The sequence below is a fragment of the Bos indicus x Bos taurus genome, chromosome 5, assembly GCF_003369695.1.
Source record: "Bos indicus x Bos taurus breed Angus x Brahman F1 hybrid chromosome 5, Bos_hybrid_MaternalHap_v2.0, whole genome shotgun sequence".
Lineage (NCBI taxonomy): Eukaryota > Metazoa > Chordata > Mammalia > Artiodactyla > Bovidae > Bos > Bos indicus x Bos taurus.
Window position 1 is genome coordinate 69278424 of NC_040080.1, and position 17177 is coordinate 69295600.

The 17177-nt window shown below is 34.5% G+C and overlaps 1 protein-coding gene across 6 annotated transcripts in view; it reads left to right on the forward strand.

Moving 5' to 3' along the window:
- The window catches only part of MON2 (MON2 homolog, regulator of endosome-to-Golgi trafficking), a 112832-nt gene that overhangs the window by 69565 nt on the left and 26090 nt on the right, over positions 1-17177 (forward strand). For 4 of the 6 annotated variants that reach the window (XM_027542416.1, XM_027542418.1, XM_027542421.1 and 1 more), the window contains 6 exons: positions 1782-1980; positions 6514-7142; positions 11522-11665; positions 12276-12293; positions 12586-12714; positions 16893-17083. In XM_027542416.1, coding sequence (XP_027398217.1) covers positions 1782-1980; positions 6514-7142; positions 11522-11665; positions 12276-12293; positions 12586-12714; positions 16893-17083 — 1310 coding nt within the window. The remainder of the gene's footprint in view (positions 1-1781; positions 1981-6513; positions 7143-11521; positions 11666-12275; positions 12294-12585; positions 12715-16892; positions 17084-17177) is intronic. The other 2 variants (XM_027542420.1, XM_027542419.1) reach the window with 1 other exon arrangement.

Below are 17177 nucleotides of genomic sequence, written 5' to 3' on the forward strand. Positions count from 1 at the left end.
CACCTTGCATATTAGCAAATTAAATACTTAAAGCCTCATTTTTTTTAATTGGAGGATAATTGCTTTACAATGTGGTATTGGTTTCTGCCATACAACAAAGGGAATCAGCCATATATAGATATATTTCCCCTCTTCTTGAGTCTCTCTCCCATCCCACCCCTATAAGCCTCATTTTTTTATCTCTTTGATTTCTGCCTTTGCACTTCTGTTTCCCCATTTTCCTGGTGGTAAAAACCAGTAGCTGCTAAACTACCACATATAATTCAAATATAATTAAATGAGAACTTTATAAACAATATCAATAATAGTGAAATTTGTTTGTAGACTCACCAAACAAAAACCACCTCCCATTTGTAAATTCTACATTTGTTCAAGTATGCAGTTTCATTTTTTACTTTTTCATTTTTATCATCTTTTTAAAACATTCTTGCAAAGTCAGAAGCTTATTAGTGAGTATCCCGTCTTTGCTAAAAGACTCTCCTCTTTTTTTTGTTGCTTAATCTGTTCCATTTTAATAAAACTCTTATTTATAATCCTTTCACTGCTTTTGTGAATTTTTGAAATTAGTAAGTTTGACAGTAGACAGTATGGTAAACTTTAACTGAATTTAACCGTGTTTTAAGTTTAATAAAAAGACCTCAAAATGTCTTCTTAAAAAATTAATAATGTATGTTCCTAATAGAAATAATTGAAAGCCCTATTCCCTCCTGTGTCTTTTGTTTCAACTCCTTTCCCTAGCTTTATCAGATCACAAACAAGCTTAAGAGTCCTTTACTATTTTAAAACTGGTATTTTCTCTGACTCCTGTTTCCTTTTTCTAACTTCATTATTAATCTTGCTGCCTAAATCTCAGTATTAATAATTTTTTCTTTTTCACGTCCACTGCATTCCCTTACCCCTTGTAATTTGATATCCGGATTATTCTACTTCAGAGTATCTTAAACATTAGCATGTAACAGCATCTCCTAGAGGACTTGTTAAAGCACAAATTGCTGAGCCACTGTACCCAGCCCCCTAGAGGTTCTGATTTCTTTCCTGTGGCGTGGAGGCTGAGAATTTGCATATCTATGAAGCTTCTGGGTGATGCTGATGGGGCTGGTTCTGAGACCATGTTTTTAGAACCACAGAACTTGTTCATTGGCTCTACAGGTAGTCTTCTAATTGCCAGATCTCTTGCCCTGTGCTCAGTTTTTCATACTGCTCATTTTTTCATAACATTTAATAGTGTTGATTATTTTCTCCTTGAAATTTCTTTTGGCTTCTGTTTCACAGTGTGCATCTGCTTCTCTATTCAATTTTGTTTTATTTTCTTGGCCCCTATGCCTTCCCCTGAATCTACATTTTAAATAAACATCCCCCAAATTCCAGCTGCTTCCTACTTGATTTTTTTCAAGCATCCTCATCCAGACATGAAATTTCAGTAGTTACCTCTATCTAGATGTTACTCATACTTAAATTTTTTTTTTTTATACTTACATTTTTTGCTGGACCCTTCTCTTTAGCTGCATTCCCTTCTTGTACATTATACCTTACGTGCTCCATTGGCACTCAGTTCAACAGGTCTTAAGTGATAGTCTGTTCGGTTTACTTTAAATTTTTATATTCCATGGCCTTAAGGATAAACTTAAGAATATAAGGATACCTCTGTTGGTCAGTTTCCTCTAAAATACAGGGATTGATCAGTATGTCAGGTATAATTCTTTGTAACAATGCTTAATTTCCTATGCTGCTATTTATGCTATGTTATCAGTATTTTTATATGCATTATCACAAATATTCAGGTTCTCTTTCATCTGCTGGACCGAGTTAGAGAGTCTTCTACCACTGCAGACAAAGAAAAGATTGAGTCTGGAGGTGGCAATATTCTCATTCATCATTCAAGGGACACAGCAGAGAAGCAGTGGGCTGAGACATGGGTTTTAACATTGGCCGGAGTTGCAAGAATCTTCAACACCAGAAGATATTTACTTCAACCTTTAGGTAGATGTACATTTTTTTTTTCTGAGTATACAAGTAATTAATGTTAAAGGAAATTTGGAAAATACAGATTCTTCACAGATTATATACATTGTTATTTTCTAAGAATAATCCATCTTAATTGCCAGTCTTTGTTGTTATGTGTGGTATGTGTATGAGCATAAACGTTTTCATTCATTTCCTTGAAAAATTATGTGTACCTACTGTGGGCATGTCTTGGGGATACAGTGATGAGCCAGATACCTACTGTCCTTGATATATCCTGGGTATGAAGGAGGAACTATAATTACATAAATAAATAGAAAATTGCTGCAATGATCAATGCTACAAAGGAGCTTATAATAGATTGTGAGCTTATAGTAGATACTTGACCAGGCCAGTGATGTATATATAGGCTTCCCTGAGAAAGCAGTGTTTTATCTGAATAGTAGTTCATCAGGCAAGGGTAGGATGAACTGGGGAGAGCCTTACAGGCAGAGAGTATGTATAAAAGAGATGAAAGAAGATTGAGGAGATGGAGATGGTGTGGCCCCTGGCACGTTTGAAGGTCTAGAATGAAGAGAACACGGAAAAGAGTGATTCTCAGTGAGGTTGTAGAGGTAGAGGCCAGATGTTGCAGCACATTGTAGGTTATGTTCAGAAGACTTCACTGTAAGAGCACTGAAAACCACTGAAAGATTTTAATCCATGATGTGATGTGTTCAGATATGGAGTTCAGAAAGATCCCTTCAGATGGTATGTATGGAATGGAATGGTCATAAAGAAGAATGGTAGGATACTATTAGATTGGTTAGGAAACTTGGTGGTGTATAAATATAAATAGATCAGTGCTTCTCAACCAGGGCCAATTTTGCCCAACCTCTTCCTTCCCCCCACAGGATATTTAACAACGTCTGAGACATTTTGGTTGTTATAACTAGGCAGGGGCATGCACACTGGCTTCTGGGGAAGTAAAAGCCAGGGATGCTGCTACATATCTTACAATGCATAGGACAGCCCGTACAACAAAGAATTATCCAACCCAAAATGTCAGTAGGATTGAGACTGAGAAACTAGTGTGGATTATAATACCTTCAATTCTAGTGGTAGGCATGGGAGTGGTTGAGAAAAGTGAACAAATACTTTTGCACATAACTGTGAGCAAGCTGTACATATTAATTTTTCAACTTCTTATTTTATGTTTGGCTTTTTTCTTCTCATTATGTTAAAAGCATAAGCATATTTATGATTTTCATTGGCATTTTTGTGTGGTGTTTATTTGCATTTTAAGGCTCATACATATCACATACCTATATATTTGATGATCTATATATTTGATGTCTATATATACACGTTTTAAATTCTAGTTTTTTGTTTTCCTATAAAATTTACATACAATGAAATGTGCTAATCTTAACTGTGTGTTTGCTAAGTTTTGACAAATAATAATCATTTTTAATACCTCTGTGGTACTTTATCTTAAAAGCTAAGATGTAATAGATACAGATTTAGATTTTTAAAAATGAAGACATGATGCAGTTCATGTAGCTTCAATAATTTTTTTTTTATGATTTAACACTAGGAAATGGTTTTTATTATTATTTTAGAATAAGATTATGGTATCAAGATGATGCTGGCCTCATAGAATGAGTTCAGAAGTGTTCCTTCCTCTACAGTTTTTTTGAGTAGTTTGAGAAAGATACGCATTAACTCTTCTCTAAATGTTTGGTAGAATTCACTTGTTTAGCCATCTAGTCCTGGACTTTTCTTTGTTGGGAGTTTTAAAATTGCTAAATCAATTTCACTACTGATAATGGTTCATATTGTCTGTTTCTTCATGGTTCAGATTTTCTCCGTTTCTTCTAGGTTGTCTGTTTTATTGGTGTATAGTTGTTCATAGTAGTCTCTTATGATCCTATGTATTTCTGTGGTATCAGTTGTAATATCTCCTTTTTCATTTCTGATTTTATTGATCTGGGTCCTCAACCTTTTTGTTTTGATGAGGCTGGCTAAAGGTTATCAGTGTTTTCAAAGAATCGGCTTTTAGTTTCATTGACCTTTTCTATTTTTTTTTTAAGTCTCTATTTCATTTATTTCTGCTCTGATCTTTATATTTCTTTCCTTCTCCTAACTTTGGATTTTGTTCTTTTTCCTCTAGTTCCTTTAGGTGTAAGGTTAGGTTGTTTATTTGAGGTTTTTATTGTTTCCTGAGGGAAGCTTGTATTGCTATAAGCTTTATTATTAGACCTGCTTTTGCTGGTGCCCCATAGGTTTGAGGGGCTGGCCTGGTGGCTCAGCTGGTAAAGAATCTGCCTGCAGTGCAGGAGACCTGGGTTCAATCCCTGGATTGGGAAGATGCCCTGGAGAAGGGAAAGGCTACACACTCCAGTATTCTGGCCTGGAGAATTCCATGGACTGTATAGTCCTTGGGGTCACAAAGAGATGACTGAGCGACTTTCACTTTCATACGTTTGGGATCATTGTGTTTTCATTTTTATTTGTCTCTAGGTATTTTTTGATTTCCTCTTTGATTTCTGTTGTAACCCATTGGCTCTTTAGTAGCATACTGTTTAGCCTCCACATGTTTGTGTTTTGTAGTTTTTTTTTTTCTTGCAGTTGAAAATTTTGCCACTTGTAGCCCCATGGGTGGACTTGCAGGGCATTATGCTAAGTGAAATAAGTCAAACAGAGAAAGACAAATACTGTGTGATATCACTTCTGTGTGGAATCTAAAAAATGCAGTGAACTAGTGAGAATAACAAAAAAGAATCAAGACTCCCAGAGACAGAAAACAAACTGATTGTTACCAGTGGGGAGAGGGAGGAAGCAGGGCAACATAGGGGTAAAGGGACTGGGAGGTGTGAACTATTAGATGTAAGATAGGCTAGAATGATGTATTTTACAACATGGAGAATATAGGCTGTATTTTATAATAATTGTAAATAGAATATAACCTTTGAAAATTGTATAAAAAATTAAGAATTTTTAAAAAGTAATGTTTTAACATAATGAAGTACAATATGTAATTATACTTAGTCTTTTAGAAAGAGGACTTCTTCCTAGACATGGAGTATATTAATAGAAGAACTGCAGATATTTTTCCTTCTTATAGCATGGAATATTTTAGACCTGAGACTAGGTCACCATTCTGGTAGGTGAATGTAATGTTTAATCTGATTTTTGAACTTGGATGGCAACAAGCAGAAGTATTTTGTTTTGCTGTTTTGATAGTTTTTAAACAAAATTTGTTAAAACTGTTTGAACAGTTACTAAAAAGCCTGTTTTTTGGTTGTATATAAATTATACTTCAGTTTTAATTAAAAGAGTATGGAGAGGAAGAAACATGTAACTGAACAAGTGTTAATAGTCTATCCTGTAAAGCAGTGCAGTGCTTACTGTTTTATACCAGACTTAGTTCCAGCTTTCCAATTCATTGAATGCTTCCTCAGTTATATGGGTTTATCCCTTCTTGAAAAAACCTAGTCTTTGTTAGCTTTTGTGAAGTGAGTCTTTAAAACACAGTTATCTCTATATTTCATAGCCTACTTATGTTATTCTTTGCAAAGTGTCAATTCCTCTGATCCTGCCTGCCAATGCAGGAGACACAGCTTTGATCCCTGAGTCAGGAAGATCCCATGGAGAAGGAAATGGCAATCTACTCCAGTATTTTTGCCTAGGAAATCCCTTGAACAGAGGAGCCTGGTGGGCTACAGTCCATGGGGTTGTAAAAGAGTTGGCCATGGCTTAATGACTGAACAACAACAGTAATAGAAACAAACCACACCTGGTTTCATTGTAGAGTTTCATTATAAATGTGCTCAGTTGGTCACAGGAATAGAGCAAGAGATTGAAATGATTAGTGGAAACAGCAACCACCATTCAGCCCATGCTGTGCTGACAGTAGATCAGTTGACTTGATTTTACATGAGAGAAATAAGTTTAGCCTCATGGTAAAAGGACAGTCTTATTTATGGTGCATGTTCTGGCAACTTACTGATATGGGGGGAGAATGTTTACCAGAATTCTGCAGCTATAAAATTATTTAAATCTGAAAACCCAAGTGTAAAGTTAAGATTTTTATGGAGTATGACTTAGTTTATTTTAAACATTTAGGTAAAAAATGTGTATCATACTGTCATAACTTTTCCTATATGCTTAAGAATGGGACCATCTTAATAAAGGTAGATGGTTAGATTGAAGATGTTACTGAAAATTTTTTGTTTTCACTCTTTTAAGTTTTTATTCTGTTCTCCTTCGGCAGAAATATTAGGATAGAAGGGTGTATACATACATTTATGGAGTTTAAAGTTCAAAACCTTGTTTGATATACTCATTATCCTTTTCTTGGTGCCATTTATTCCTGTATCTGACAAAATTTTTTTACTGGATTTTTGGGTTGTAATGGTTTTAACTCACATTGTTAGTGCCTAAGCATATCTTTTTCTACTTCTGTAGGAATTTAAGCAGAAAAATAAAGCAGATAAACTTTCAAGTGTCTAATAGAGACAATTTGATCACTTTTATGGTAATAATTTTTTTTTCCTCTTCTTCATATAGGAGATTTTTCAAGAGCATGGGATGTTCTTCTTGACCATATACAATCAGCAGCACTCAGCAAAAACAATGAAGTATCTCTGGCTGCACTGAAAAGCTTCCAGGAAATTTTACAGATTGTGTCCCCTGTCAGAGACTCAGATAAGCCTGAGACACCACCTGCAGTTAATGTCCCGGCGCCTGTCCTTTTAGGGCCTATATCGGGCCCTAGCCTGAACAGGCCATTTGTAAGAACAGATTCCATTGGAGAAAGACTTGGAAGATATAGCAGCTCTGAGCCACCTGTAGTTACTGATGAGCTTGAAGATTTGAATCTCTGGTGGGCTGCATGGAATACCTGGTACAGAATTGGATCTGAAAGCACCAAGCCTCCTATTACACTGGATAAACTAACTTTCATTCCCAGCCAGCCTTTTCTTACAGCTTTAATTCAGATATTTCCAGCTCTCTACCAACACATAAAAACTGGTTTCAACATGGATGACTTGCAGAAGTTGGGAGTCATATTGCACCGTGCTGTTTCAGTCCCAATAAGTTCAGATGCCTCCCCTTTCATTCTTCCATCTTACACTGAAGCAGTTTTGACAAGTTTACAGGAAGCTGTACTTACAGCTCTAGATGTTCTCCAAAAGGTAATCGAATTTTAGTGGCTGTCTAAGCAATAATGCATATGGTTCTCTTGAATTTTTTTACTTTGCTAAATAATTTTTGGGATAAATTCTGGATCATCAAGATTGTTATGTATGTATACTTTGGGATGCATTCAAGATTGTAAAGATCCAGTTAATTTTAACATTTGTATTTTTCTAATATATTTTAAAAGGTAATTCAGGTTTATTTTGAGAGTCTTCAGGAAACTGCCTGCATGCTCTTATTTCTGTTCACCAGCATTTTTGATTTGTTCATTCAACTCTTCACAAGAATATGTACTTTTGGAGTGATAACTTTAGTAAAGTATTTCTGTAATTAGAAAATTAATTAGCAATGGGATTATATATTTTTTATCTGTATTTTAATTTTAGCTCTTGAATTGTTAGAAACCCATTAAAAAATAAGAATAAATTTGTAAAGTGTTTACCTCACAGAAATTTTAAAAGATATATTTTAACCCATATGTGTTTTGTTACTCCAAAAAAAAAAATTAAAACAGATCTAAAAATTGTTAAGCAAATTCCAGTTGGCAAACAAGACTAGATCAAAATCAAAGAATTCTTTAAACTGTCAAGGTAATTGTTAGCACAATTAACAACCACCAAAATGTTGAACAAAACAAGTATGAACTAAAGAGTCTGCGATCCCAGCAAAGTAGTTATGACATTCTGACAAAATTAGAATGGAAGTGGATTCTGATTACAAATGTGTTATCAGTAGCCATTTGGGTACTACAGATCATGCTTTCTAATTAAACAATTGCATTATATCCAACTGGATTGATGAAAACTTTCACAGTAATAATAGTGGTTTCTACTACAACATAGTACACCTTGATTGTCTCTGGAGGAGGTCTAGCTGAGCAGTAATTCCTTGACCACCTTACCCCTAAGTTACTCTGTGCAGAGAAATTGTATAGAAACTTAAAATGTAAGAAAATCTGGCATTTTAATAATTTTATTACAGGGAGGATCAGTTTTTCATAATTGAAATTAAAAGAGCTGCTTTTGTTTTCGGTGGCAGAAGAAAAGTAGCCTGTCAGTGATAATTTTTTTCTCCCTGACTGTGAGCATAGGTTGTTTATAGACTACTGTGGAGGGAATGGAAAAGTTAGAAAAGGAAAGCATAGACCTTGTGGGATGCCCATAATCTAGAACTCTTACTCAGGTGTTTAATTCAGGTTTTATACATATGTAGAGGATAGTAAACAAAGAAGAAACAGCAAACCCCCAAACTTTTTTTCTAGGAAAAAAAGCATATAATTTTACTTAGAACAAAACCTCTGCTTTAGCAATAAGAGAGCAAATAGAATCGTTCATCCCAAGCAGGCATTTGTTTTGAGCTTTGAGCTTTTTTAATGGCTTCGAAAAAGCACTTACCTTCAGTTGGAAAGTTAGGAAGTTTTATTGTTGGAAACTTTGGAACTTTTACTTATATCAGTTGATGTCATTTTGCATTACTGATTTTCACTCTAGCCATTGTTTATTACTTACGGGATTATTTAAATTATATTTCATAATACTTGAATGTGATTCAAACATATGATATTTCCTAACAGAAGACTTAACATATTTCATTATTAGTAAGAGTGTTTTTATATTTTCCCCCACAGGTGTCAGAAAATTTTTTCACAAGCAAAATATACTTGCTTTGGAAGTTTATTCTTAAACTAATAAGCTATTCTGCAAAACACCTTACTGATTAAAAACTGTTTTCCTTCTTAAAGGAAAAACTCATTTCTAATTTCATATTTACCCTTATATTGTTTAGAGTTTCAGGGTCATGTGCTTTTCCTCTTGGTTTTCATATCACTAGTTCCCAACCAAAATGACTTAGTCCTATAGGCTAATTTTTTTTTTCCCCAAGATATTTTTACATACCTAGGGGACATGAGAATTTGATAATCTGTTTTCCTAAGTTTTGAGATCAGGAGACTGCATCTATCTTACTTATTGCTAACCTTTGTGAAGGCTGATAACTGGTAGCATATGTACCTCCATGGTCAAGGCTACTGGAGTGGTACTTCAGGAGACACTGTCACATTGTGTGTGAATGGGGCTTCTACTTAATGGGGGCAGTTTTCTGAATCTCTCTGTACTTTGGCTTCCTCATCCATAAAAGGGAAATAATAACTCTGTAACTTTTTTTCTTAGTAAGTGGGATAGTATTTGTAAGGCATTTAGTGCCTGGCACAGTTAAACATTCAGTAAACATTAGTTGTTACTATTTTCATTATCATATTGTCTTGCAAAGGCCTTAGTACATGCTAAGTACAGAATGAATTATTTTAAATGACTTAATAAGAGAAACTTTGAATCATGTCAGATGTTAGATGTCCAGTTTTTTTTTTGTTTTCACTTACACAGTTTTCAAGGATTAATAGGAAATATTGTCCAGATAGATTGGGGCTTCCCAGGTAAAGTGGTAAAGAACCCGTCTGCTAATGCAGGAAACTTAAGAGATGAAAGTTCTATTCCTGGGTCTGGAAGATCCCCTGGAGGAGGTCATGGCAATCCATTCCAGTATTCTTGCCTGGAGAATCCCACGGACAGAGGAGCCTTTCGGCTCCATAGGGTCCATATGGTCCATAGGGTCACAAAGAGTTGGCCATGACTATAGTGATTTCACAAGCATGCTTATTGATTCTTAGCTTTTGGACTGAAATCTGCCACCAGATTTACACTATAGGCTTTTCTGATTAAGAATATTGAAGAAAGCCAATACTAACAACTTTTTCTTAGATGAAGTTTGTTGTTAAATTGACTCCATATTATGTATTTTAAGATCTCAGGATTCAGCTGTAACACTGTTAGTAAGTTTTGTTTTGTTTGTTTATAAAGCACCACAAAAAATCAAAACATATAGTCCAGATCATTATTTGGTGCTATTTCCAGAAAAATTTTGATACTTAGTTTTCTAAGGTCTTCACACAGAATTTTGCTCTTCCTCTCTCCCGCCCCTCCTTTCCCTTCCTTCCTGCCTGCCTTCCTTTCTTTATTTGTCATTGAAAATAAAAGAATTCATTTAGGGTAATTATCTCTTTTCCACAGTAATTGCTACATATTTAATTCTAAGAGTTAAGACTCAGCAAGAAGTTAATAAAGAAGATTGTGAAATTAGTTAGTAGAGAGAATTTTTTTTAGGCTGTATACTTTTTAAGTTCTCCATTCACTTTTTCTGAGAAAAGTGACCAGAGGAAGATGGTATTACATATCCTCATTCTGCTTTCCACATTGTAATTACAGGATGATCTAATGGTATGTATGGGCAGCACTTTGCTTATCTACTTTGTATCTCAAGATCACTTTGTTAAAGCTAAATGGCTACCCGTTCTCTGAGGGAGAATAAAACTACTCTGTTATCTGACGGGTTAAAAAAGCCATGATTGTATGAAAATATACATGTTGTACACATAGTTTTAAAGAAAGTCCTTAAAATTTTGAGATGCTTTGAATTTTGATTTTGTATTTTGAAGGTGCCTCAAGTGTAGAATGATTATGCTTTTTGTTTTGGAAAGCACAAATATATTTTAGATACTCCATAAATTATATCATTAAATATTTTTCCTACAGAGAAAGATAAATGCTCAGACAGGAAAATATGAAAGGATGGGAGGAGAAAACACATTTGTTGCTAGACAAAATAAAAACATGAGATTTAAGTTCTTTCAACATATTTGATGTAATTAAAATTTGTAGTGTCTGAATATACATTTTGTTTTATGAAATTGTAGCATTAAGTTTAATTTTTATTAAATTTTTTTCTTGTTTTATATCAAGTCTATGTATTGATACATTAGATGCTAAATATACACTGCCCTGTTAAAAATTAATACATACATTTCTTTTAGAAACAGATTTTCATTCATGACTTATTTTCCCAACTGTAATGAACGTGCTTACTTGTTAAAGTCTCTGGTCCATGCATGGTGCAGGCATAAGCTGTCATTTTCATGAACTAATGTCATCAGTTAAGCACTTAAGTAGAAGTCAATCTCATCTTGGTCAGTGAAGCATTCTAAATTGTCTAAAGTGTGTGTTACTGAACAAATGATCAGATTGTGGAACCTCAGAATGGCCCATGACTTCTCTTTAAGTGCTTGCCCTTTGTTTAGTCTGCTAAGTAATAAGCCACACTTTTAATTAAAAAGTATTTTTTAGCTGATTAAAGTATTTAGCCTATACTTTATTCAATATTAGTTTAAAATAGTTTAAATGTCCTTCAGGGCTTCAAAAAGTATATAATGCTTAACATAAAATAAGACAGTCTTTAAGATTCTTTGATTAAACAAAAGCATAAATGGTAAAGAACTTAATGGAGTTCAGATTATACATTCTATTGTTCATATATTGTTTTATAGGCCATCTGTGTAGGACCAGAAAACATGCAGATAATGTATCCTGCTATATTTGACCAGTTACTGGCATTTGTAGAATTTTCATGTAAACCTCCACAGTATGGACAGCTGGAAACAAAACACATTGCAAATGCAAAATATAATCAGGTAATTTGCTATAAATTATATTTACTCTGTAAAATTTCATGTCTTATAAATGTAGTCAGTTCCACTTAAGATGGACTTTATCTCCAAACTTTTTATTTCACAAATGAACTTTCATATTTCTATTAACAGTTTAAACTGGAAAGAAACATTATTTGGAAAACCTGTGCCCCTTCTTTTTTTTTAATTGTTTATTGCTTTCTTTTCCCAAGTGGTTCTCCAGAAAGCTTGGCCTTTCCTGATACTCTGTAGTACATCTTTCTTCAGAGTTCTTTCTTGGTGTCCTCATCATACTATAAAATGGCTTCTAAATTCCTATGCCTAGTCCTACTCTTATCTAAAATAGATACCTGCAATAGAAAATGAAGAAATGAGAAGTTGTCTACTACTGGTGTGAAATTTAGTTGGATTTTACATAAAATATTTTTTAGCCATAGTTGGCAAATTTTAACTTTGTTTTGGCTTAGGGGAAAAATAAATTTCTGAATGCATGCACGTGCTGATTTTCTTCACTCAACATAAAAATTATAATTTTACATGGTCCGAAAAGTAGTTTAATGTGTATTAACTTTTCTCATTCTATTTGTCTTGCAACACAATGGAATCACAATAGATCCAACTATTTGCACCGGTGAGTTAAATTTCCTAAAATTGTCCTAACCTATTGGCAACAAATAAAGTACAACTTTCCCAGTTTTTGATAGAATGCTCTATGTACTTTTTCTGATAGTTTTAATTTTTGCCTGGCTGAAAATTATTCTTTCATGAAATTATATCTCTTTGAAAACTTTGCATGTAATAAAACAATCTGACCTAAAACCAAGGCCTGAACTTTAAGACAAAGAAGCTTTCACTTTGAAAACAATATGATTTCATTTAATCTCATTTTTATTTTAACTCCATGTGAAAATATTACTTTCTAGGCGGAATGGGTTGCCTTGAATTATGTACCATTTGCTGAAAGGTCTTTAGACGTAGTTGTGGATTTATATCAAAAAACAGCCTGTCACAAAGCAGTGGTGAATGAGAAAGTACTCCAGAATATTATTAAGGTATCTTTTAAAAAAATTTTTATACTTTCATTTAATGATGATAACATTATTGAAATTTATCTTTAGGTAATTGTATATTGTCATATATTAAAATAAATGGAAAAATATAATCTGTTATTATTTATAGTGATTTTGCTCCAACATTCATGAATATTATTTAGGAAGATGTTTCTCTGAAATAAGAAGGTTTTTTTAATAAAACATATTTTAAAATATGCATTCAATTTTATGATTTTTCATCTTTGGCACAAGACAATAAGCATCTTGTTTCTTAGGACAGTATTTCTCATACTTTGATAAGCATTCAAGGAGAAATTCACAATTCATCCTATCGATTTAACTGATCATGCATACTTTTTTTGAAAGCCAGTTCCTCAGTGCATGGACAACCATTATTAAAATTCATCTGCTGTTGTGTGTGTCCTATTCCTCCAAAGTTTATTTCCTTTTTCCCCCCCCTGTTTTGAAGGACAAACCTAAACCTTGCTCTTACTCTAATATGTAGATGCTTTTATTTACTGGATAATTACAGTCTGATCTGAACTCTCTTCCCTCAAGGAAGAAGCCCTTTCTCTGTTCCATGGTTCATCCTTCTCTTTGTGTTCGTCCGTTTCTTTTCCCACCGTTCTTTGCTGGCAATTCTTTCAGCCTCTTATACTTTATCCTGGGAATATGTCCCAGGTGGCACTAGTGGTTAAGAACCCATCTGCCAATGCAGGAGACATAAGAGATGTGGGTTTGGTCCCTGGGTCAGGAAGATCCCCTGGAGGAGGGCACAGTAACCCACTCCAGTATTTTTGCCTGGAGCATCCCATGAACAGAAGAGCCTGGCGGGCTATAGTCCATTGGGTCCCATAGAGTCAGATATGACTGAAGTGACTTAGCACACATGCATGCTGAACACTTCCCTCAAGGAAGAAGACCTTTCTCTGTTCCAAGGCTCATCCTTCTCTTTGTGTTCATCCTTTGCTGTTCCCACCTTTCTTTGCTGTTAATTCTTTCAGCCTGTTAATATTTATCCTGGGAAGAAGATTAAGCCTTTTATGTAAAATCTTTCTCTCATTTGACTTCTTACTCAAAATTGTTCTCTTTCAACTTTCCTTTACTTCTAAGCTCCTTTAAACAACTTGTAGCCTTCACCTAACCACCACTCACTCTAACCTGTTGTACCCAGGCTCACTTCCATATTCTGCTAAAAAAACTACTTACTTGAAGTTACAGAAGACAAAAGTCTTTAAATTCTAAGCCCTTTCTAATTCTTTATTTTCCTTGTTAATATGGTACTGCTCTGGCCTTTTTTTTAAAAAAATAACTATTTATTTTTGGCTGTGCTGGGTCTTTGTTGCTGCATGGGCTTTTCTCTAATTGGGGTGAGCTGGGGCTACTCTTTGTTGCAGCGTTGCAGGCTTCTCATTGCAGTGGCTTCTCTTGTTGTGGAGCGCAGGCGCGGTAGTTGTGGCACAAGAGCTTAGTTGCTCAAGTGCCTGTTGGATCTTCCCTGACCAGGAATTGAACCCATGTACCCTGCCTTGGCAGGCGGATTGTTTACCACTGAGCCGCCAGCAAAGCCCCTGGCCTTCTTAAAATTGTTTCTTCCCTTGATTTTCTGTCATAGTTCTTTCTGCCCCTCACCACTCATCCCCTCAAAACTGTCTTGTATCTCCTGATTTGTTGAGAATAAATTTTAAGCACTTCTGTCGCGGGTACTAAGAAATAGTAGAGATTAAAAATGAATAAGATAGTTCATACATTTAATAATTCAATAAAGGATCTATAAAAAGAAAAATAATAATGCAATATATTAAGTACTAAGTGAAGACCTCCAAGTAGAGGCAGCTTTGTGTTCAGAGAAAGCTGGATTAGCATAGTGCACTGCTGTGTACTTGCTGCTCTGTGATTTTGGAGCAAATGAAACTGAGAGTGTTTCTCATCTGTAAAAGAAGGATAATACAATGCAAATTTCATGTCTTAACCATTAAGAGATTCAAGTGAGATATGGCATTTAACAATACTTGCCAAGTAGTCAGTATTGAATAAAAGTTAAGTTCTCCCTTCCCTCTGTTGACAAGGAAATAACTAAACTGCCTATGGGATTCTGGCAAGGGTTAAATAAAGTAACATTTGGAGAAGGAATACCCAGCAACAAGGGAGAAGGAGATCTAGATCAATTAAACAACATAAAGATCATGGTATATTTTTAAAGCATTGTTGAGAAATCCCACTTAGAGAGCTAACAGGGCCTGGAATAGGTCTGAAAAAGTGGCTTTGGGTTTTACAAGCCATCATAAGGAATCAGACATTCTTTAACCACTGAAGAGTTGAACTTGGAGGAGTGATATGAATCAGTTTGTATTTTTAATGGAATTAAATAATCTCTTTTCTGTATTTCTGAACAGTTGGTTGATGCCGCTTACTACATGTATTGTGTTAATTGGACAACGCTCTTCCTTCCTTGGAAACTGAGCTTTGTGACAGCAAGAACTGAATTTTCTAGTTTCACATACATTTACTGAGTATATAGAATATGCCAGTCTCTATATTCATTAAATATTTTTTAAAAATAAATGTATAAGTCAAATGTATCTGTTGTACTTAACATTCCCCTGATCCTGGTAAACTATTAATCTAGTAGTAAACTATCTAACCTTAAGTTATAACCTGTTAATTCAGAGTGGCCCATGTATAATTTAGTATTCTTTTGTTGGCATATGACACACATTCAGTCTCTGACTAGCTTTAAGAATAAAAGAGCATGCTTAGTTGGAAAAGTCAGAGATAGAGGGAGGGCTTTGGGATTGGTGTATCCAGTGGTTCGGTACTATTTCCAGAAAGCAAATTTTTTTCTTCCTTGTTCTGATTTCCAAGGGTTGACTACATATCCTATGTTTTTCCTCATAGTTGTAGGCTAATAAAGGGATTATATGTCAGCAGAAAGTGTGTGTGTGTGTGTGTGTGTGTGTGTGTGTGTGTATCAGATTATTCTTAAGTTACTACAGTTAACCTTAAATGAACCAGCTTTAGTTCCATGCCTAGTCTTGAACCAGTGATTATGGCCAGAGAAATGGAATAGATTGATTGGCTTAATAAATTGATCATCTCCTTACCCTAATTTCCAACTGGATGTGGGGAGGGGAAAAAGATTCTGGGTAGGCTAAATTATCTTTTGTTATCATACTATTGTGTAATGGTTCACATGTTCACTATGTAAGTATTCAATGATAATTTGTGTGGAAGATGAAATCAGGTTTTAGGTTCACTCCATAACATTGAATTATGAAAATGTATCTCTTTTAATTTTTATCTTTCTCAGACTAGAATTTTTGTATAAAAATAGAGTCTGGGCACTCTCATGAACATAATCAGATGGTATATTGGAACTGTTTATTGATAGTGCTCTGGGCTAACTCACTATGATGGTTGGGTCAGTCTAGTCTTCTAGTTGTTGGATAGAACTATGACCAGGGAACTTCATTCTAAGCCACCAAATTAGTTCTTTAATGATTAACAGCAAGTTGACCAATTAGAAAGTAAGTCTCATTATTTCAGTCATTATACAGATGCTATGCTGTGACTTTGAAGATAAAGTCAATCAAATTCTTAAATTACCAGTTTTTCTCAAATATTTGCAAAAGGAAGAAAGTACATTAAAATGTTAGTGTAGAATATAAAATTCAAAAAATTTTAGAGATAAAATATAAAGCATAGTAATATTCTCTAGGCCATGCTTACCTAACCATTAGTAAAAAATTATTGATCTCTCTTGGATAGAAGAGACCCCATTCATCAAATTAGTTGCCAGGAGAACTGCGGCAGAATGCTCTAAGTTTATAACTGCATTAGAGAAGCTGCAAGATTGTAAATTTACTACTCTTAACTTTTCAGAAAACATCCTTATATTTTATGATGAGAAACTACGGTCCAAAAATGGTTATTACTTCTTCAGGGTCATTGTTTGTAAAATGGACATAGGACTTAAAAGTATATCTTTCTAGGTAGTATGGTTTGAAAACCATGTCTGAGAATTGGCCTTTCTAGAAAGTAACATCTATTTAAAATGAAAATGCTTATCTTATTTTTTATAAGAACAAAGAGAAGCTGTAATTTTTTTTAAAAAAGTAGTTAAAAGCTGAGTGTTTGTTTTAATTAGTATTTATCTTAAACTGTCTTTATTTTCCCAGACTCTTAGGGTTCCCCTCAGCTTGAAGTATTCCTGCCCTTCTGAAAGCACTTGGAAACTAGCAGTATCTTCTCTCCTCAAAGTTCTTTCTATTGGGCTACCTGTTGCCCGGCAACATGCTTCTTCGGGAAAATTTGACAGTATGTGGCCGGAACTAGCCAACACCTTTGAAGACTTTCTCTTTACTAAAAGGTCAGCTCATTCATTTTTACAATTAAGACAATCTTTCAAGAAGTGCACATTATACCTATAATTGCCTAAGAACAGTATTTCTCGTTATTCATTA